Source organism: Aureobasidium pullulans (assembly GCF_000721785.1).
Source record: "Aureobasidium pullulans EXF-150 unplaced genomic scaffold scaffold_18, whole genome shotgun sequence".
NCBI lineage: Eukaryota > Fungi > Ascomycota > Dothideomycetes > Dothideales > Saccotheciaceae > Aureobasidium > Aureobasidium pullulans.
In genome coordinates this window covers 52,096-72,567 of record NW_021941038.1, presented here as the reverse complement: position 1 = coordinate 72,567, position 20,472 = coordinate 52,096, and the positions used below count along the sequence as shown (strand labels likewise).

Below are 20,472 nucleotides of genomic sequence, written 5' to 3'. Positions count from 1 at the left end.
TTGGGCCACGAGGGTTTTGCCGTCGCGGAACGCGTTGCGGTTTTTATGGAAGAGAAACAAGCTTCGATTGTTTACATTATTTTTTGATTCTTACTATCATATCTTTTATCCCTACGGCTTTCTCAACACAACCACCTTCATCGCTCTACTAGAATCCTTCCCATTTGAAGGGAAATTTGATGCCTGCAAGCGGCGCTGTCCATCTGAAACTGTACGTGCCATCTTTGCGAGTATCGCGACCGAAACCTGGAAATTTGGCTTGATTGTCGGTAGCGGCAGGTGCGGTGTTCTCCTCGGGCATGCCTGTTGTTGGGGTGTTTTCTGAGCTATCAGTCGCTTGGGTAGAGGCAGGTTGAGTAGAGGCAGGTTGAGTAGAGGCAGGTTGAGTAGAAGCAGGTTGAGTAGAAGCAGGTTGAGTAGAAGCCAGGCTTGCAGATGCAGGTCGGGCAGTCACTTCTGCTGCCGAGGTCTTCGTTGAAACAACATCATGCATGGCCTCATAGTCATCATCGACCTCGACAACTTCAACGTATCTTCGTGGACGATAATGCCCAACTGCAATGTACTTCTTGGGTAAGCGGATCTGGTATGGGAAAGGCGGAATTTGAGGTTTAGCGTTTTCTTCGGAATGCGCTCCCTGGTTGTCGAGCGCTGATCTGAGAAACCCGACATCTCGCGCGATCTCTGTCAGCTTGTCATCGACTGGTGCATTGGACTTTGTCTGAGGCGGCTCAGAGTCACGAGATCCCTCATGGAAGCCATCAGACTTTTCGACAGCACCGTCGTGATGTTGAGCCTCCATCGCTCCTCTTGATGCTACCATCATGCATGTTTTGGCGACTGGCCCCATGAACGTAATTGCAAAACTATAGTAGAGGTGAATGCATTCAAAATCCCGGCCTCCAAGGTGTCCGAGAGCACAAGAAATTTGTTCCAGTGTCAGCTCTACATAATTCAAGGCGTCAACAATGGCTTCTGACTCGCTATTGCTCGGTTCCGTGTCTTGTAGCTGTTCCTGGTAATGCGTGCGGAGCATATCTTTCATCCCAAGAACTTGCTTATTCATGTCGTTAAGGACCTTCTTCATGCCAACCATGCTGGCAGGAGTGCCTGAGCTCTTAAGAAGACCGATTCGCTCTCTCTTTCCCAGGGCTTTGCGTCGATGAAACTCTGCCTCAAATCGGGCATGGATCTCAACTGGTGTCAGATCGGAAGCGGTCTCTTGGTCAGAAGTGACAGGGAGAGCTTGTGTATCCTTCTCACATTGGGTTTCAGCAAATTGAGGTGGCGATTGATCGACGTGGTCTGCCGTCAACTTTTGTTTCTTTCTTCGATTGTGGCTGTCGAGAATGCTGTCGAGGGTAGGCAGTTCTTCGGCTGGCTGTTTTGCGACAGAGGCGGTCGCAGTACCAGGTTCGTGCAGAACATCGCTGAGCACGTCCCAGTGGATCTCAAAAGCAATTTCTGGGTCATTTCCTGGCTCCAGACGAGGGACGAAGAAGCCTTTGTGAGGTCCATATGTATCATAGTCTTCTAAGAGCTGGACGAACTGAGTGTTGAAGATGTTGCGGCAGGCTAAACCAGACGATGTTCGTTGGCAAGGGGTTATGAGATTCTTGCGATCTCCTTCCAGCGTCAGGGAGACCCAGATAGACTTCTGCCAGGCGATTCTTGTGTTATCCATGATGGTAATTTGATTTGAAAGGATTGAGAAGAGAGAAGTCTACTTCGACTGAATTTTTAAGTTGCGAAAAAGGCTCACAATCCTGCTGCCTACATGGTATCTGAATACAGTCATAGAAAGGATAAAGGTGTTGAAATAGCACATGGCCATGACCGAAAAACTAACGCACGCTCACCAGCTAGATAGTGTATCTTCAAGGCACCTGAATATTCGAATTCTGAAGTACGTTAGAGATACGACATGTGTCATCTGTTCGCCTCACAATATAAAGCGAAAGCCTTTGATATGCTCAGTACACATTCGAAAGGTGCTGACAGTAAGGATGTAACCTTGTGCTAAGGTCAATCGCAGCATTCGCTGTAGCGCTGCCACCTATCCCAATGCACAATGCTTTTGTAACGGAGCGCATCGTCCAGAGAGAGCCACCAAGTGATTGTCTCTTCTTGGGCAGATCCTGCCTCCGAAAACATCGTGTTGACAGCTGTAAAAGTGACACACTTCAGCATATGAGGAAGGAGTCAGATCTCAAGATGAGTTGGCATGGCTGCCTGAGGAAGAGACGGGATTTGCCGCAATGTCGCCGACGAACCGTGCGTACATCCAGCAACAACGTCAGAAGGTCGAGGGCGAACGCGACAAGGAGCTGGAATAGACTCCAAACACACATATCGCCATGTTGTTGAGGTACCTCAGTGCGGCCGCTCTGGCCCTGCAATCCGCAAACGCCTTCAAGGACGCTTCGCCTTTTGTCCTCTACTCGACCAGCCAGTAAGATTGACCGGCAGCCAACAAGTTCCGACGAACGCATACTGATGAAAGTAGACTGGAAGGAAAGAGCCTCGATGCGAACATCATCAGTGCCCAGAGCCTGGAAAAGGGTGTTGAACACCTTGTTAAGGATTGCCCATCAGACACGTATGTCTTCGTATCGCAGCCTGGCGTTTCGACCAACGACCTCACCGTCTCCAAATCCACTCCCCACCTCCGTCGCCGCCTCTCTGGCAAGGATGAAAATGTCAAGTCTGTCTTGGCCGTGAAGGATGTTGTTGGAGAGGTTGATGCCATGAAGTTGGTGTCAAAGGTTCACCTTGGCTGCGACGAATCTAGAAACGGATTCAACACTTTGCTCTTGGACGGCGAAAGTATGTGCTTCTTGAACTCCACGGCGCATGCACAAAGATGCTTACAACGAGACAGAGGGAGAGATTCCCACAAAGCCCTACGACGCAATTCACATCCAATTCCCTAGTCTGCCTGCCAACCACGACGACCGCGAATCCGCCCTCCTCCAAGCCGACTCGTACCTGAACTCGCTGCTCGAATCCCTCGAATCCTACACCGTTCTCTACGCTCCTCTCTCCAACCTCTCTCCTCCACAATCTCAGCATCCCGAACAGTACGAGATGGACGAGCCTTACCCTTCAAACATGCACACCGACCTGAAGCGTGACCTCAACTCTCACGTGTCCCGCGCCAGCAACGCCTCAAACCCTCAGGACGGTCTGCCTCTGTTTGAGAAGTACCAGTTCCTCTCACCTGGTATGTCTTGTCCCATGCGCTTTCTGTTTCGGATCACTTTGAGCTAACATGATTCTCTAGGCATCTTCATGGGTGGTGTTGTCAGCATCCTCCTCTTCTCTATTCTCTACGTCGGAGTCAGCGCCATCGCTAACCTCGAGGTCTCATACATGGCCTTCAGTAAGGAGATGGGTCCTGCTGCTCAGAAGAAGCAGCAACAGCAGTAAGAATGTCGTCGCCCAAAGTAAAGAGATACCACCATTGTACTTTTCCTGCCCTTTCATAAATTTCATGTAGATGCGAAACTTTTGATTTAACGTTACAAGGACAATCTCCCGATGTCGTTCGTTGGCTGCACTGTCACCTAGCTTTCTGTCTCTACTGATCGAGTTTTGCGATCTCCATTATGCATTAGCCACTGTTCGCTTTGTCTATCTACACGCATCGTGTCTCACCCAATCGCCATTCGCTTATTTGATTTAGCCTCTTCTTGCCCAATCATAGCATCTCAGTCAATACTTTCCTAGTAATCATCAACTCTGGGTCTCACGGTAAGATACGCATATGAGCTTCTCCAGGTAATGATTCAAGACGTCGTACTCAATGCTAGGCCGCCTGATGGTAGTTCAAGCCACATTCAGGACGAACATTACGATTTAGCTGCTCGAGTGAGTACGAGGAAGTTACATCTTGAGACAGGGTTTTACCATCGACCAAAATATCGAAGTCACAAAGACGGTTTGTACGGGATGTCGTGGTAGGCAGAATGGAGCTACAGTTGTTAGGAGTGGAAGGAACAACGAAGATCGAAGAAGGGAAGGAGCTGCAGCAAGAAAGGAAGGCACGATCAAGAAGAGCTCTTTCCTCGACACCGGACTGATTGAGGAACGCCGCAAACATCTATGATCCAACTCGAGTGTAGACGTTTGGATTCAAGGTAATCACAAAAAACATGAACGTAGTGGAAGCAGCATAGAAGTAAAGAGGAATTCATTATTCGGAGTTATCATTGGAGTAGTAAGGGCATAATTTGACCAGCGTTTGAGTTTAAACCCAGCATCGTTTTCTGTATGCCAAACTTGGTCAGCAACTTGTAGCATATAATGTATGGCAAGCTTTTGTGAAAAGAGGAATAGAGTGCAGTTTCAGATCAAAAATAATTCTCAACAATAGTCTTCAGACAGGGATAACTGTTTGATAATATGTCTCATCATTGCAAGGGAAGGGGGTGGTGTTGGTGAAAGAGGGTTGAGGGAAAGAGAGAAACGTACGGTGATTGGCAGGGAAGAGCGCAGTGTACACGAGACACAAGACACACATTCACAAGTCGAGCAATCAAGCAAGAAGTTTTGACGAAAGAAGCCGGTGGATTTGCTTTTGCGGCCTATGGAAGAAAGCGCCCTTTGTGAGAAAATGGAGCAAATCCGTCCCCGAGGAGGGTCCTTGACCCTCAACCGAAGTTCGACACCTGAAAAACTCCCATAGAAAAGCAGAACCAGCGTTAAAACCGACGGGATATCTTTTCTTTTTTCTTGTAGTCGTCGTCAAAAAATGACCTCAATCCATCCGGACAAATGCGTGAGTCATCATGATCGAATTTAGTCGGTGCCACCAACAGCGCGGGCTGGTAAAAGTTAGTAAGGTCCGGAGTAGATGTGTAGAAGTGATCAAAACGCACTGTAGACGAGGCACTTGGAGTGGCTGATGACCTTCTTGATCTGGCCCTGCTCCTCAAGCTCGGCGAGCGAACGGCGGGCGAGGGAACCGTTGATCTTCAGTCTGTCGACAAGGGTGGCGACGGTGACGAGGCGGTAGGACTGAACCTCCTTCTGGAGACGGTCCGAAGTGGCCTTGTCGAGGATGACGGCGTGCTGGGCCTTGTCCTTGACTGTGTGCGCATCATGTCAGCTGAACTGTTCTCTTTCTTCGGAGTTGGAAGCGCGGTGTTCGGGGTGTGCGCGGATTCGTGATTTCGAGGTGTAGGAGTATGTCGCTTCGAGATGCGACGGATTATGGAGACGGTTGATGTGTAGTTTTGATGTTGTTTTTGGAATTGTGTGTTCTGCGCGTGAATGGAATAGAGGAGGCGTGCGTACCCTTGCCCTTGGACCACTTCTTCTTTTGCTTCTTGGCTCCGGTTGCTGCGGGTGCCTGAAGAGATGGTGTCAGTGTCTGTCGTCGTCAAACATGTCGTCTACGGGGGCCGTACCATTTTGTCGGATGTGGGTGGTAAGAGGGTTGGAAGGCTTGAAGTCGCTTCTGAATATCAATCCTTGTGCGCGCAGCTTTTCGAATGTGGGCCGTCACGTGTGTGCGGATGGTCCGTGCTTTCCGTCAAACAGTCGTTTAGCTCTCGACTCCAACTCACCTCTTCCCGAGGCAGGGGCAACTCACTCAATTCTGATGACCTTCACTGTAGCACCTTCCTGAGTATTCTTTTCGAAAGCTCTTGCCGGAATTCTGTAGTTCAGTGGTAAGACCAGCAAGTAAGCACTCGGTCAATCTTTCATCGATCTGCCAATCAATCAATACCTATGGCTTGGCATGCTAGCTCCCCTCTCTTCGGTCGTCCTCCAAAACAACCACCTTTATCAGGTCTGGGAATGTCTTGTGCTCTATTCGGAGCATTTCTGTGAGACTCTGCTTCGCCGCATGCACACACGATCTCACCTGCAACTCTGCATCGTTTCTCACCATTGTGGCTGGTGCTCGTCGCTTTGCGCAGTTAACCGCTGGATCAGCCTTAGCACTGCCATAACCTGCCTCTCTGCCTCTGCCTGCCTCTCACAAACGTTAACACCAGAATCTTCCATGCTTCCATCTGCATTTCGGACACACTCGTTTGACCCAACATCTACGCATTTGCTGCTTTGCCTTTCTAATTGTTCTTCCCAATATATCTTTCACGAAACATAAACACTTGCCGCCCTACCCTCACGTCCTTCTCCGTGCCGCAACACTGTACATGATCCTGCCTTCGACAACCAAGTCAACGTCCTGATTGCCCGTCGCATTGGTCCGAGTCTCAAAATTCGGCTGAGATTCTGCAAATTTATTACGACCCTTGAATGGTGCGCAGCCGCGCTCTACGAACATGCGCTACACAACCTTGAACTCAAACGGCACCAAGGGCGTCCGAGTAGGTCAAAGAGATGGATACACAAGAGTAGTCAAGGACTGACTCTGTTTAGTGGTACTGGCGGATGATAGCCATTTGTGCTTCGTGCTTGATACTAGGAGGGTGAGTTGTATCGTCTTGTTGTGCGAACCTGTTCTGATCCGACCAGTTTCCTAGTTGTACCCTCCACATTCGACACGCAGGCACAACTCAGAGTATCTACAACCATTCTGGGCGGCTTTGGCGTAGGCCTTTTGACGCTTGGCTTTTCTCTTGCAGCACTCGCATGCTTCTGCAGTCGTAGTTGGGCTTTCAGTGCGGAGCATGTCTTTGTACCGTGCATTTTCGTTTGCCTGGTTGGCTTCCTAAATGTGCCTTACTGTTTCATCGTCAGTACGCGCTTTAGATGGAATGCTCTAGCGATGAGTACCACTATCGGAGCAGCCGTCACAGCATTCCTGTTCACTGCACTCTACTTCTTCGCTCGTCGCAGACTCGCACCATCAAGAATTGACCAGGTCGGACACTCAGACAACATCGATCTTCTGCGACGACACAGCAACGCGAGTGCAACAGGATCTTATCACACCCAAAGTTATTTTGCCAATCACTTTGCAAACATGTACCCAGCCGCTCGTACAGCTCCATCAACAACGGCTATTACTCCTCCAGATGAACGACCCAACGATAACGAATTACAACGACGACACATGTCAGACCTTCTGCATAAGCCTGAGCCTCACATATCTCCAGCGATGAGCCCATTCAATCGTATCGAGTTCAACGTGGACGAGACTGAATCGCCAATCAACGGCTACTACGCTCCTGGCGCGAACAATTTATCGACGCGCTCGCTTGACGATCCGTCATGGCGTTCACGCAATGGCAGTTGGGTTACCAACGACTCGCGACGTAACTCTTCTCGGGATGAGCGCCGTCGTGAAATCGAGATGGGCAGGTGAGGACACACACCCTCGCCGACGTCTCACACACTCCTTATGATACTGCTTCCAACGTCCCTGCAGGCCAGGGCTGGGCCAGCTGAACAACTGTCCCCTCGAACCGACACACATCGTTCATATATGCATTGATACGAGAGCATGGCCTGGTGTAAGGTGTCTGATTCTTTCTAATTTTGAGAGTGTAATGTACATTATGTCTGCCTTGCTTATTGGGATAGAACATATGCAACAATTGTATGGAGAGATAATGCTACGTTCTTTTACAATCCAACTTAAACTTGCAACATAATCATATGGGCATCCGGCATACAACTGTCAGCCGGCTGACATGTCCCTCTCATACTTGCCAAAGACCTTCGATCCTTTCAGGCATTGTGGTGAACATGCGAAGCTTTCTTCTATTGCTTTGATCATTGTGGGACATACAAAGGCTTCTTTCATCTGTTTGAGCACTGTTTCTGAAAACAAAGAGGCCGAATGCACAGTCGCAAGCATATATAGACAGCCACAACTTCCTCCCCAGTTTACTTTCGCCAGAACCACGAAAAGGCTCCAATAACAATTGTAGAGACAGGTCTCACATTCCGCTAACAAACCCGACTAGGCTCCAAGAACTGCATCATACATCATCAACATGTGTTTCGGCGAACAAACCGAGATCGAGTGCGACATCTGTGATAGCATTACCGTTCAAGAGATAATTTGGCTTGGTTGCCATGCTCAGGACTTGGACGACGACTCATATACATGCTGCCCGAAGCCTCTGATATGCACGAAATACCTCACCAAACCCTGTCTGACATGCGTTTTCGAAACAGTTGAAGACATCGATACCGACGATGAACAAGCCGACTATCCTGATCATCCTGGCTTTCCCACCGAGGGCCTCAAGCATGTGATTCAAGTACCGGTAGGCCCAGTTGATTTGCCAGCACCCACTGACTTTAAGACTATAGAAGCTCTAGAAAACCTCGCAGGTCCCACCGATGAATTACCTCGTTACGAGGATATACCACACGATGTCCCTCCTCCATCTTGGGAATTGAGTGAGATTCGCGAGGACGGTCGTCATTCCGAAGTTATCGACAAGGCAATTGAGCTCTGGCAAAGTTACATCACAACGGTGCGCGTCCATATGGCGCGTCTTGAGAAACTCTACTGGCGTATCACTGTTGCAGGATCTCTTGCATACATCAAAGTGGACTTTGCTGAGGAATTGATCAAGTCGTGCATGCTGGACGCCGAGGACTCCATCACTCGTATCAAGTTCCTCGACGAGACTCTTTCTGATCTCAAGAGACAATCCGAAGAAGAATGGTTCATGCAAAGTCCTACGGAGAGAGATTGCTTACAGCAAAAGATTAATGCAATCGTCAGGGAATTGCAGGATTATCTGGAGCAGTTTGACCTGTTCTTCTTCGTGGATTATGATTTAGATTGGGATAGAAGGCTTGAATGTCTGGAGCAAGATATCGCTGATCATATCGATGTTGAAAACTCCGAGAAGTTTCTGAACGAATCGAGGAACTGGAGATCTTGCAGTCCGCTGGACACTGATACCGAGATCGTTGAGAGATTCTTGAACGAATCGAGAAGTTTGGGATCTTGTATTCTACCAAACGCTGATGTCGAGATCTCTGAGAGATTCTTGGATCAGTCGAGAGATCTGAGATCTTGTTGGTGTACGTAAACACTCGCGAAAGATTATGTAAATTTCTATACTTCGCCGCTGGTAGGCAAAGACAATACGAATGGTCCTGCTAATCCGTCTCTGTACCTGTCTTTACGGCTGCTGCCTTTCAAGGGGCTCTCAAATTCAATGTTCGTGCCTTCCATATAGATATTACTCCAAAATCTTCATGTTTTCCACTACTGCATTTCAACCTTTGTTCTTCTACCTCAACCTGATGTCCATCTGATGCCATTGTGAAAGGCTTGATCTATATTTACAAGTAAGAATCAAACACCGGACACATCCATGAGCGCCAAATGTAAATCAATGTATGCTAATGCTTGCTGTCACACCGTAGTAGCCCGAGCTGTTAGCTGTGATAGACGCAGCTTCTGTTCAGTCTGATCACAATGTGTGTGAAATTATATCGAATCCGTATCTAGCTGTAAAGATGCACAAATGTGGTTACGACAGAGGTAGCGTCCACCGAAAGGGCTACAGTCAGTGCCTTTCTAGGGATATTTTACTAACAGTAAGATAATTGTGCGTTCATACAGCCTTGTTAATTCAAAAGTGCTCGCAGGAGATGATCAAGCGACAGATCTTAGTACACCAGGAGGGAGTCAGATAGTGTTGTTGAGATGGTTGTAAATTCCGTGCTAGAACCATGCTCGTGGTACTTCTTTCACCTCGGACCGGTCTTCATTGTTTTCATGGCTCTCGTTCTTTCATGATGGACAACAGCTTTGTTCATTACCATCGATTCAAGTTGTCTTCAATATCCTGCACATTCTCGTTCTTTCACAATCGACCATGCCTTTGTTGCAACACAGAAATCCAACAAAGGCGACCAAGCACTACACCAGCAACACCAAATCTATATAACGAGCATCCTCAACATTTTATTTCCAACTCACCAAGCAACTCAGAACACACTCACACACACAACAACCACAAAACACCTAACAACCCCCGTACAAAACAAACAAACATGGGTAATCGCGGTTATCCTAAGCCTCCTCCCCCTAGATGCCCTCAATGCCGCCGCTCCTGCACTTGGAGTGGTTTGATGCAAGCCTGGATGTGCTTCAACTGCCCTTAAAGCCCTTGAACCATGTGGTAAGCTCTCTCTACCCGCCTTGCTCAAAACGTATACAAGCTATTGGTGAAACTCTCAACGGTAAGTGGTTATTGGAGATTGCTATTGCATCTCTGCGGTTGGTATGTCTGCTTTTTTTGGTTCAATATCTTTGCTATTATTGGTAAGTGCTCCTTTTTCCGGATATAGTGTTGTTGCTTCAAGTCATAATCGAATCTCAATTTTTTTTGCTCTACAATTTCTCTCTGCCTAACCAATCCTTTTGATCAATATGTGATTTTTGTAATGTATACGGTGATCCTTCTTGGTTAAGAAGTTAAGTGTCTGTGATGACATACTTTGCTCTAGTCCATGCGGTTGGTGTTGTGTTTGGGCATTGATGAGAGAAGAGACATTATGGTGACAGCTTTGGTTCTATGGTTGGACCAAGCAGAAGGAGCGCTCGAGCAAGAACGTATGGACTCAACAAACAGTAAGGTCAATGAAGCAAGCACGGCCTATCTCGCGAGGAAAGACCTACCATGGTCAGCCCGGCGCGAGTGCCCCGTAGCTAAAGACGAGTCCAGTCGCGATGCAGCAGATGATCCAGAAGCTCCAAATCCTAACCAGAACATGATGTTTCGGCTTCGAGCATTAGCTAGAGATGTCCAGATGCAAGATCTATTCCCGGATCCCAAATATTTACTGTGACGTTGTACGACCAGACCATAGTACTCCCGAACCACGATCTGTCACACAGTAAAATTGCATCTTCACCTCACACATCCAGCCCATGAACAACCCATCCGAAATCCGTACAGCCACATCTAGAACACCATCAAGAAGTCATCCCCCCTTCCGAAAGCACACAGATCTCAATCCATCCAGTCGCATCTACCAACCTGCCGCAATCGACGATTTGCACCCAAAGCCCAGGCCTTTCTTCCAAGTCGTACAAACGAACGGGAATACTCGGGTCAGAGATGAGAAATCCGTCAGAGGCGCCAGCCATCAAGGCATCCGTAAAGATCCAGGCCGCCTCATCTGACATGAAACGTACGCACGTAGATAATAAAACTGCCGGAGCCGGTTTCAAGAAACTCATGGCGACGGGGATGGCATCCGACAAAGATGCAGTGCGGTGTAAGAAAAAGGACCGTTCCAGACCCCATGTTTGGTCTGGACCCTGGAAAAAAGAGAAGAGGTGGAAGGTACATTGGTACCATGTACGCGTAGTCAGAGAACCGGTCAAAAATCTAAGTGGTGAACATGTTCATTGCGCCCTGCAAAGCGTGACTAAACACGCATGTAAGCACATGTGGCACGTTCGTAGAAGAAGAAAACAAAAAAGGCCAGATGCGTATGAGAAAGAAAAAGCGTTGGTTCAAGAAGGTCGTGTGAAGTTCGAGGCCTTTGGAGACACGTCAAGCCACGTCATTGGTTTCGGCTTCTCGACCAGTCGGAGGATTGCCTGGATGACTACCAACCATAACGTCTTTGTGCCTGGTTTATCGTGAACAATGCTCTCACAAAGAGATGCATGCGCAAATAGCAGAGACATCTCGGTAAAACATACTGATGACAAGTGAGAAATTGCGACTTGATCGAACATGGTTATTGGATTAAAATATTTGTACTCTAGCCGGAAAGAAGATGTGTTGACATCCATGCAGTGCAGAAGGAAAAGAGACAAAGCCAAGAGTCATAGGTATCTAATGTTAGTTCATGATTGCCAGAACAACTCCAAAAAAAAAAAAGATATTGTAAACCAAAGACGCCATGGTATTCCAGTTGGTGTTTCCCGATCTTTCATGTTCATATTGGAACTCCAAACACCTCGCTACTTCAACAAGTAACCCAATGAAATATTGATGAGATAGAAGAGAAATGAAAAGAGACAAAGTAGTGAAAGGCGTGTCTGGTAAAGGAGACTTACTCCCCGCCGTCGACTTCACTGCCGCTGCGAGCGCAGTATTCCAGAATCAGACGTTGAAGGTCCATGAGCTTGAAAGGCTTGGTCATGAACCCCTTCATGCCGACTTTGGCAGCCCGCTCAAGCGCGCCGTCGGTCACATCCGCCGTCACGGCCAGAACAGTCGGTGTACCGCCACAAACGCCATTCTTGCCGTGTGTCATGGCGAGAATCTTCTCGGTGGCTTCGTAGCCATCCATGAAAGGCATCCAGAGATCCATCAGCACAACGTCGACTGTGGGATTCTTGGACATTTGTCTGACTGCCTCGGCGCCGTCATATGCTTCGATGACTGTTTTGTAGCCGAACTTGTTGAGCATGCTTACGAGGAGCTTGCGGTTGATTTTGTTGTCCTCTGCAACCAGGAAGTTAAGAGGGTACTTGGTAGCCAGATTGCGATCAATGCCAGTAATTGATGCCGATGACTTGCGGCCGCTGATGCTTGGCTGTCTGGGCGGGAATGATGGCATGGGGAAAGAGTGAGTATGCGTGAGTGCCGGAGGACTTCTAACAGCGGGTGCTGCAAGGGGGTCGCTTGTAGCAGGCTTTTCAGTTGGAGAAGCAAGGTCCCGGGATGAGGTGTCGCTTCTGGTGCGGGCGTGCGAGCCGCTGAAGTTGGGCATCGGCGAGGGTCGGCCATCTGAGTCTATTGAGTTGGATTGGCGTACCCTGTTGTGAGAAGGTGTTCCGAAGGGGGAAGGGGGACGTGTAGTAGTATCGCCAGCCCTCAGTGGGATTCTCATTTCGAACTCTGAGCCACGCTTAGGCCCAGTAGTGTCTGCTCTGATACAGAACAAATCTCCTCCAAGCTTGCGTGCCAAACCTTTTGCCACCAGGAGACCTAGACCAAGACCCTCACTTTGACGAGTAAGCGAAGGGTCCTCCTGTGAAAAGGGTTGGAAAAGACGTGGAAGGAAGGCGGCTGGGATACCAGGGCCAGTGTCGGTACACTTGATGACAATATAGCGTGCTTTGGGGCTTAGCTTTGCTGTCACAGTGATGTTGCCCTGTTCGGTAAACTTGGTAGCATTCAAGAAGACGCAAGAAATCAGCTTGGCGAGATCCTTCTCGTCGGCGAGGATGGTTTCAGGAACAGTGCCATCTACGGACCATTCGATGAGCTTCGTCCTCGGCTCTCCCTTGGCCGATCGTGTGCAAACCTCGATGATTTCGCCAAGATGAGTCTCCTGCGCAATGGCCGATTCCGGTCTGCCTCCAACCTTTAAACCTTCGTTTACAACGTACTGCAGAACCCGACGAAGGTTGGTGTGTCTGACACCGGGCGCGATTGCGCGGTCACCTTGCAGAGGAGCGATCGAAGGTCGAGGACTCCTGGGGAAATGCGAACGACCTTCGGGAATCGTCTCGGCTTCGTGGACACCTTGCTTCATGCCTTCGGTGGGGGAAGCCTTGGATGCACGAGCAGCAAGAGTGGCCTGGATCTTCGTCGGGCTTCCTTCCAAGTCGTGTTTGGGTTCCTCCCTGCGACGCTTGTTAGGTCTAGAGATGGGTAGGTCGCTTCCGGCAACAAGGATCTCTGGATGAGAAGCGTGAGTCATTTCTGGGAAGCCGTCCATGGAGTCTTCGTCTAGTAGCGGACCAGTAGGAATGCCCAGGTTCATGTCGTAAGCGTGTACAACATTGTCAGCAGCTTCGACGGCACGACGCGAGCTGTCTGTATAGGAGTGAGCATTGGACTAGTGGGATGACAAGAATGGCAAACTTACCTTGGACAGTTTCGATGTTCTCCTTCAGAGTCTCGAAGACTCTGCGAACATCCGCATTTGTTTGGCCCTCTGCTGCTTCTTGAACAGTGGCATACATGACATCGAGCATACCGACAACGCCTTGCATAGGGGTCCTGAGCTCATGTGACAAACTCTTCGCATATGGCTGGAGGGATTGTGCGGCGGTGATGACCTCGTGTGGGATGATCCTCGGTGGGTCCCTAGTCGACGATTCCTCCTTGTCTTTGAACTCGGAGCCTTCAAGCAGTCGTTCTGTAATGAGATCCTCGAGGGCGTGCATGAACATTTCAATGAAAGCCCAAGAGACGGTTCTTTTGGTGGCGCCTTCGAGTGACCAGATGATACCGAAATGAGCAAAGCATTTGCCATCTGCAAAGAGAGGGATACCAATGTACGACTCCGCGGCGATGGGCAGCTTGTTAGGGTTGTTGGCGAAGATCTCGCTGACTTTTTCTGGAACGACAAAGACCTTGTCGTGTCGCATGTATCCACAAGGGCATCCGTATGCGTGGTATTTCATGCCCTTTTCGAGACCTTGTATACCGTTTCCATCATTGTAATACCAAGCACTTGCCATCAAACAGGACCCCGGCTCTCCGATAGGTGGCATCTCGACGGCCGTGTCTTGTTCGTCGACTAGAATGCGTTTGGCGATAAAACAGAATTGAGCACCAAGGATTTCGGCCATGCGCTCAGAAACGAGCGACCAAAAGTCGTCGTTGTTGCATAGTCGCAGCTTGGACTTCAAGATGACCAGTTCTTCCAGGATGTTGCTCTCGATGCTCGACGGGTATAGGCGTCCCATTCCTTCGCCGAAGTCGGGGTCGCTGTCGTGAATGACAACTTTCGGAGGCAATGGCTGTCCCAGGCAGATCGACTTTCGAGTGATGAAGTCGGGCTCCATGGCGGCGAGTCCGCGTGGCGGTCCAGTTCGAGGGGTGTACTACGTGGTTCGCGTCAAGACGGGTGTAGCGGTATGCGTGGTGCTGTGCAGAGAAGCTATCGCGATGGTCGGTGGTGACGGACGGAATGGGCGGGTTGGGGTGGAAAGGAAGGACAGTCAGGTGTGTCAGGTTGAAGGCGTCAGACTCGGAGTCAAAGTCAGATTCAGCTCGGCGGCAGTGGTTTGGTAAGCATGATAGGCCTAGCAGAGACTTGGACAACGGACAGACTGAAGCCCGAGAGTTCTCAGGGAACGGCCGCCTACGCAAACCGTCGCGAGGGTGTGCGATGCCCTTCTCCACTCTCGACATTCTAGACCGAAGACGACCGTCTAGCGCTCTTTGGCACTCTTGGCTACAAATCCCGACGTCACCGAGCCTCTGGCTACATTATCGCCCTCGATTCTGTTTTAAAGGCCCACAGACATCTGTAGTCCACAGGGATCCAGACACTGTCTCTTTGAATCGCTCGCAAGAGACGTCCGTCAACACCTACATCGACCTTCTCCAGCTCTCCCCACCATCCTTGGCCCCCTTTGCGCATCAAAGCTTAAGAACAAACACCATTGGCTAGCCGTTTTGCGCGACAAAAGAGAAAGAGCTACCCAAGATCCGCCGTGCCGGGTACCCGACGTCATGTCTTCATTGGTTCTTTGTCTTGCATCTTTGGCAAAGACCGTTCGCGCACGTTCTGCTCTTGGGAAGAACTCCTTTAACGTCGTCTCTACGTGCCATTCTTTCAACAGTGGAAGCCTCAAATCCGCCGTCCATCTTTTCTTCAAAAGGGGTGGTAGATCTTGCTTTCATGTCGATCATGGTAGATCTTTTGCTTCAACCTCTTTCTTGCGCGCAGTTCCACGCGACCGACTTTTCTGGCCATCATTAACTTTGTGCGCTACGCCGGCCGTCGTTGACATGTTTCTATTGGATCACCCGTACACAAACTTTGAGTACGAGTGTGGTCTATGATATGCTCATCTTCTCTCTCGCCGGCCTCTTGCTCCCTTGTGTAGAAGTCATGCAACAACATACGACCCTGGCGTTCGCGACAGGTCCAACCGAGCTAGTGCTGATCCCAATTCGGATCGGAGCTGCCTCTCCTTGCAGACCACTTCTGAAACGTGCTTCCCAAACTCTGCCAACACAGCATCAATTCTCCCTCACGTCGGTTTCCTCTTGTGCGTTTGTTTACTGCATTCACCACATGGTACCTTCGTACACCCGTTTGACTGGCTGTCATATTCTCTACAAAGCCTCTAGGAGATCGTCGATCTGTCCGCGGCCAAGCCGAATCGTTGTTAGTAAGTGGATAGGTTTGTAAGCGCCGCCCTTGCTCTTACACCAAGCTTTCTTAGGAGAGCAGTCCGATAGTCATGCCATCTAGTAGCAGTATATCCCCACAATTAGCGCTACGGAGACTGCTTGACCACAAGTCTCGTCGGGCAATGTTGACAGTCTTGTATGAAAGTATGAGATGAGGAAGTGAATTATTGGCATACTGACAATACTCACCGTTGTTGGCTTGATCCGGTTCAGCTCGGATTTCACAGGGTCTGTCCGACGGAGTTCTGTTCCGTGTACTGCGGCCGTTGCATGCCAAGTCACGGTCTCAGTTACCAAAGGTATTGAAACTCATCTGCGAATGGCAGTATAAGAAAGTGGTATCACCAGGCACCTCTTATATCTCTCGAGGCTTGGTTTTAATGCAAGTGAGCTCTTGAGACAATTACATCTCTGCCTTGCATCAACAAACGCCCCGCCGCGTCGCATTCGAATTGACTGGGCTGTGCAAAAGATGGACAATACTGCCAAACTCTATGTTAGGTGACGAGTCGCCTAGCAGTCTCGTTTATGCCTGTCAATTACTCGAAATCCTTCGCGCGTAATCAACCACGTTGCATCGCATATGAACCTCTACGACGCAGACCGGTTGCTTGTCTGTGCTCCTTCGTGCCTTATATCAGGGGCTCTGGGGCGCCAATTATCCTCTCTCAGGGCACAAACTCTCAGGGACCTTTACGGATATCACATTGGCAGCCATGCTGAGCATGACCATCTGGTGCTGTGGTACTAGACAGCCTTCTCGGAGGGTGCTCATATATGATTGGGTGTGCTTCGACAAGGCCTCTTGCTATGAGCATACAACATGCTGTAGGAAAACACATTCGATGACACTCGGTAATATTGATGTGGGTGTGGATTGTGGACAACAATCCCAGGAAGCCACATGCGCTCAGCAACGCCACATCCTTAAAGCTTCCAATGGCGCGAAACATGGAAGCCAACGATTTTCTTCCACAATCAAAGACATCCACCGGGCCAAGTCAAGTCAACCCTGCCGACCCTGGTGACTTCCATTCAAAATTTGACAACGACGTCCTCAGTCTTCTGAAATTTGTAGCAATAAGATATACTGACATCTCAGGTTATCGAGAACAACGGAGATGTATTCTGAGATATGCAGTAACACCCACAGCATCCAATCGACCGGCATACTTCAATACTCTGTCCAATACAATAATCCCGAGACACAACAGTCCCCGACGCCATGGAAACCGACCAAACAAAGCCACAAGAGAGAACCACTTGACAGCTAAACCCTCTGGCCATTCTGACTTCGACAACGCCAATCGAAGGATACTCGAGTAGAAGAAACCCGATATTCCAGAAAACCCACAATGTCACTTGAACCAAAAACAGTTTTCAATCTCTGCAACAACACGCTGCATACGCATTTAACCACATTTAACCATGATTGCTGTTCTATTGAGCCTCAAAATTCGAAAACGGGTTCACCTGTAAAAATGAAGAAACCATTGACTGCCAACGGTGGAAGCTTGAGGTTCTATGTCATTGTGTAGAGATAACAACATATTCTTGTTATAGCTTTCACTCCTCGGAGTATTGACAATGTAGGTTTTGAGTTGGGAGATTAGGCAGAAAGTTGTTGCTTGTTTGTCCTCGTCCCGCGGCTGTTGACCTTGACTTCATCCTAGCTTCGACACCCCTGCCGCAAACATCGACATAAGTTAAGCCTCGACAGCAAAATACCTGACCTTTTTTTTTCTCTCGAAGCAAACCCTTCGGCAAGCACATACATCTTCCATCCCGCTCAGAGCGACTAACCTCTGCACCGATACGCTCTCTGCTGTTCAGCAGCTGTTATGGTCTGCTTTGTTCCTTATACCTTATAGACGCCCTCCCCTAGGCGAACCATGGCTTGGTCACGATCGGAGAAGTTGACCATATAGTGTACTTCTTGCAAGACACAATCAACGTACGAAGATACGTTCAACTCGACAGCCCACGGGCATGGCACAGGTGGTGCTTATTGCAACATCCCCAAGGTCAAGTATGTTCAGATGCGTTTCAACCAATCAACCCTTTCGCATCCAATGATTTGACTACACTGTTGTGTGTCTGTAACAACTTATTGCGATCTGGGGCTTGCGAGTAAAGAGCAATACATCACGATAACGAGTGCTCTACTTTCGTCTACAGCATTACCTCAGAAGAAACAGAAGGATTGTTCAGAAAGTGGCTCAAGAATTCAGTCTCCATCTGGATAACGTATACAACCTGAATATCAATTCATGCAGTGATTGTGACAAGTGGAGATAATCACGAGAGTGATTTGAGCAGAGAGGAAAGAGCGATTCGCCTGGATCTCCATCGTAGCTCCTTTCCCCCCAACGTACGTCTTTGTCTGGTGCGAAATCATCCTTTGTTGTGCAGGTACTCCTATGACACCTATTGGTATTTCGCCGAACACTTCTCTGCTCTCAACATGCCTTGTTCATGAAGCGGAGGGAATCTAGCAATTTTTCCTGCTTCTGGGCACCACAAATTGCTCGTGTTCTGTCCGTTGTGTATCCATGATGTGGCTTGTCTTGCAGGATCATTACCGTCGTTGCGAGAGGCTGCCATCGATATGCCCAGTTGAAGTGCCCGATGCTCTCTCTATTGAGTCCGTTCAAGCGCTTTGTCATTGATGCTCCAGCAAGACTTCTGCTCTCATCGGTGTTGCCAGGTCGAGCACAGTGTAATCACGGCCTGGAGCAGTGTCTACAGAAGCAACAGTGTCAGAACCTAGCCCTCAGCTCGTCGTAATCGAAACGAATCACGCAACGATCGCCCTCCCAAAACCATTGCAACTATATGCGCAAAGCAATTACACCATCATCATCAAAAAATTACCATCACAAGCAATTGGCAAAACAAACGCCCCCTTTACGGAGGTGGAAAGAAACTAGCGTACCAGTTTCGTTTCTGAACTAAGGATGGAGTGTCAAGACTCTGGCATTGTCTTCGATGGCGAGGATCGAACCGATGACCTTCAGTGGAGAGAAGTACCAAACACGAGTTGGCGCTTCGCTACCACTGGGCCACCACCGCTTGTCGGTAAAGCGATGGCAATGTTGGAGGGGCTGCGGGGTGGTGGGTATATAAGGGTTGAAGTGACGGTTGGCTGGAATGGGATGGCTCCAGAAGTGAAGTGGTCCAGATGCGCAAACAAGCAATTCGAGCGATAGTTTGCGGTTGAGATAGGCTTACGCGCGCGTGAACATGTGGATATGGGGAGCATCCTGTGGCTGTGACATCTGTGACATACTGACCGTATATGGCTGAGGTCAAGGTCTCTACCTCTTTCCTCCTCTTCCACCTCTACCGCCACCTCTACCACCACCTCGTCCGCCCTTACCGCCTCTTCCTCCTCGTCCCGAGCTCTTGGGTCCAGTGATGCCTTCCACATCCCTCTTACTCAGCTTCAGAGTACCACCGCTGAATCTTCCCACACTCGGATTGCCAATTCCCCGTTCTCTTTTGCTACCACCACCTCCAAAGCCACCTCCTCTTCCATCTGTTCCTTCCTTCCTAACCCTTTCAAGCACAATTCCATTCTCCTTGGCCTCCCTCCTCCTCTCTGCCTCTTTGTTCTCCTTTTTCTTTTGAATGCCGACTCGTTGGTGTTTAGGCATATTCTTTTGAGCGAAAATGGACGTCTTGGAGCCGAGTTCGAGGAGACGGAGATCGGTGGCTTTATGGCGGTTCTTGCCAGAAGGGTCGGTAGAGGAGAATGAGGAGTCGAGGAGATGTGATTCTTTGAGCAGGCGTTGAAGGGCGAGATCGTTTTTGAGGTCGTCTTGTTCGGTGGGGTTGTCGGCGTCGTCTTCTTTCTTTTTCGTCGGTTGTTTGGACGTGGTGGCAGGCGCGTCTGAAGATGTTGGTGGTTTCGAGGACTGTTGCCGCGCATGTTAGCTATGGGTTCCTGGAAGTGGAGACGAAGAGTGATGGTACCATAAATGCTTTCAGCGCTGCCTTGTCTGCTCGGTCGCGCGAGAAATTTGACATGTTGTGTTCGACCACTTCGATCTCATCCTCATGGTCCTCTTCCTCTTCTGAAATGCCATCCCAGTCTTCATCTTCTTCCTCATCGTCCTCCTCTTCAACTTCTGCTTCCTTTGGCTTTTCCTCTTCTATCGCTTTGAATCTCTTCTCAAAAGCGCGGCGGAATGCCTCGTTCATGGCTTCTCTATCTTCCGCATCTGATTCTGCTGCTGGCGCCGGAGGTGGTGGTGCTGGCTTTGCGATTGTTGCTTTCTTTGAGGGAGCTGCTGATTTCGTTGTAACAGTGCGCTTGCGCTTTCCTAATGCGAGCGACATATCTACTGTGTATGATGCGATAGTCAAGTGTGGTTACAGAAGGTGCGGAGGACAAAACAAAAAGAATAAATTCATCTGCAAAGGGTCTCGGGGAAGCCAAGACTTCTCCGCTCCG

General features: G+C 49.3%; 9 protein-coding genes across 9 annotated transcripts; 5 read left to right on the top strand and 4 right to left on the bottom strand.

The window, feature by feature from the left end:
- Positions 1-85: 85 nt before the first annotated feature.
- On the bottom strand, positions 86-2,351 carry M438DRAFT_302209 (uncharacterized protein; the record flags this gene model as incomplete). Its single annotated transcript, XM_029902123.1, has 2 exons — positions 86-1,371; positions 2,270-2,351. The coding sequence occupies 2 exons, from the start codon at positions 2,349-2,351 to the stop codon at positions 149-151; spliced, it is 1,305 nt and encodes a 434-aa protein (XP_029757627.1). The 3' UTR covers positions 86-148.
- M438DRAFT_347954 (BIG1-domain-containing protein) lies at positions 2,309-3,533 on the top strand. The gene is made up of 4 exons (XM_029906024.1): positions 2,309-2,452; positions 2,507-2,826; positions 2,882-3,223; positions 3,284-3,533. The coding sequence occupies exons 1-4, from the start codon at positions 2,358-2,360 to the stop codon at positions 3,427-3,429; spliced, it is 903 nt and encodes a 300-aa protein (XP_029757626.1). The 5' UTR covers positions 2,309-2,357; the 3' UTR covers positions 3,430-3,533.
- Positions 3,534-4,800: 1,267 nt separating this feature from the next.
- M438DRAFT_376677 (ribosomal protein S25) lies at positions 4,801-5,899 on the bottom strand (the record flags this gene model as incomplete). Its single annotated transcript, XM_029908682.1, has 4 exons — positions 4,801-4,826; positions 4,881-5,090; positions 5,299-5,353; positions 5,897-5,899. 4 exons carry the CDS (start codon positions 5,897-5,899, stop codon positions 4,801-4,803), a joined length of 294 nt encoding a protein of 97 aa, XP_029757625.1.
- A 397-nt stretch (positions 5,900-6,296) lies between these two features.
- Positions 6,297-7,426, top strand: M438DRAFT_302202 (uncharacterized protein; the record flags this gene model as incomplete). The annotated part of the gene is made up of 3 exons (XM_029902122.1): positions 6,297-6,341; positions 6,394-6,443; positions 6,490-7,426. The coding sequence occupies 3 exons, from the start codon at positions 6,297-6,299 to the stop codon at positions 7,280-7,282; spliced, it is 888 nt and encodes a 295-aa protein (XP_029757624.1). The 3' UTR covers positions 7,283-7,426.
- A 490-nt stretch (positions 7,427-7,916) lies between these two features.
- M438DRAFT_337837 (uncharacterized protein) lies at positions 7,917-8,972 on the top strand (the record flags this gene model as incomplete). Its single annotated transcript, XM_029904046.1, has 1 exon — positions 7,917-8,972. One exon carries the CDS (start codon positions 7,917-7,919, stop codon positions 8,970-8,972), a length of 1,056 nt encoding a protein of 351 aa, XP_029757623.1.
- Positions 8,973-9,992: 1,020 nt separating this feature from the next.
- On the top strand, positions 9,993-10,743 carry M438DRAFT_357800 (uncharacterized protein; the record flags this gene model as incomplete). Its single annotated transcript, XM_029907201.1, has 2 exons — positions 9,993-10,175; positions 10,402-10,743. The coding sequence occupies 2 exons, from the start codon at positions 9,993-9,995 to the stop codon at positions 10,741-10,743; spliced, it is 525 nt and encodes a 174-aa protein (XP_029757622.1).
- An 892-nt stretch (positions 10,744-11,635) lies between these two features.
- On the bottom strand, positions 11,636-14,907 carry M438DRAFT_324154 (uncharacterized protein). Its single transcript, XM_029903045.1, has 2 exons — positions 13,732-14,907; positions 11,636-13,679 (listed from the first exon to the last, which is right to left on the bottom strand). Exons 1-2 carry the CDS (start codon positions 14,654-14,656, stop codon positions 11,965-11,967), a joined length of 2,640 nt encoding a protein of 879 aa, XP_029757621.1. The 5' UTR covers positions 14,657-14,907; the 3' UTR covers positions 11,636-11,964.
- A 2,060-nt stretch (positions 14,908-16,967) lies between these two features.
- Positions 16,968-17,342, top strand: M438DRAFT_357798 (uncharacterized protein; the record flags this gene model as incomplete). The annotated part of the gene is made up of 1 exon (XM_029907199.1): positions 16,968-17,342. The coding sequence occupies one exon, from the start codon at positions 16,968-16,970 to the stop codon at positions 17,340-17,342; it is 375 nt and encodes a 124-aa protein (XP_029757620.1).
- Positions 17,343-19,333: 1,991 nt separating this feature from the next.
- M438DRAFT_337835 (uncharacterized protein) lies at positions 19,334-20,357 on the bottom strand (the record flags this gene model as incomplete). The annotated part of the gene is made up of 2 exons (XM_029904045.1): positions 19,334-19,933; positions 19,992-20,357. The coding sequence occupies 2 exons, from the start codon at positions 20,355-20,357 to the stop codon at positions 19,334-19,336; spliced, it is 966 nt and encodes a 321-aa protein (XP_029757619.1).
- Positions 20,358-20,472: the final 115 nt, after the last annotated feature.

Bases quoted from the DNA above. Each gene is read 5' to 3' on its own strand.
- M438DRAFT_324154 (XM_029903045.1), bottom strand. From the start codon at position 14,656: ATGGAGCCCGACTTCATCACTCGAAAGTCGATCTGCCTGGGACAGCCA. The intron at 13,680-13,731 runs GTAAGTTTGCCA...ACTCCTATACAG, and splicing joins GAACATCGAAACTGTCCAAG to ACAGCTCGCGTCGTGCCGTC.
- M438DRAFT_347954 (XM_029906024.1), top strand. From the start codon at position 2,358: ATGTTGTTGAGGTACCTCAGTGCGGCCGCTCTGGCCCTGCAATCCGCA. The intron at 2,827-2,881 runs GTATGTGCTTCT...ACAACGAGACAG, and splicing joins TTTGCTCTTGGACGGCGAAA to AGGGAGAGATTCCCACAAAG. The intron at 3,224-3,283 runs GTATGTCTTGTC...ATGATTCTCTAG, and splicing joins GTACCAGTTCCTCTCACCTG to GCATCTTCATGGGTGGTGTT.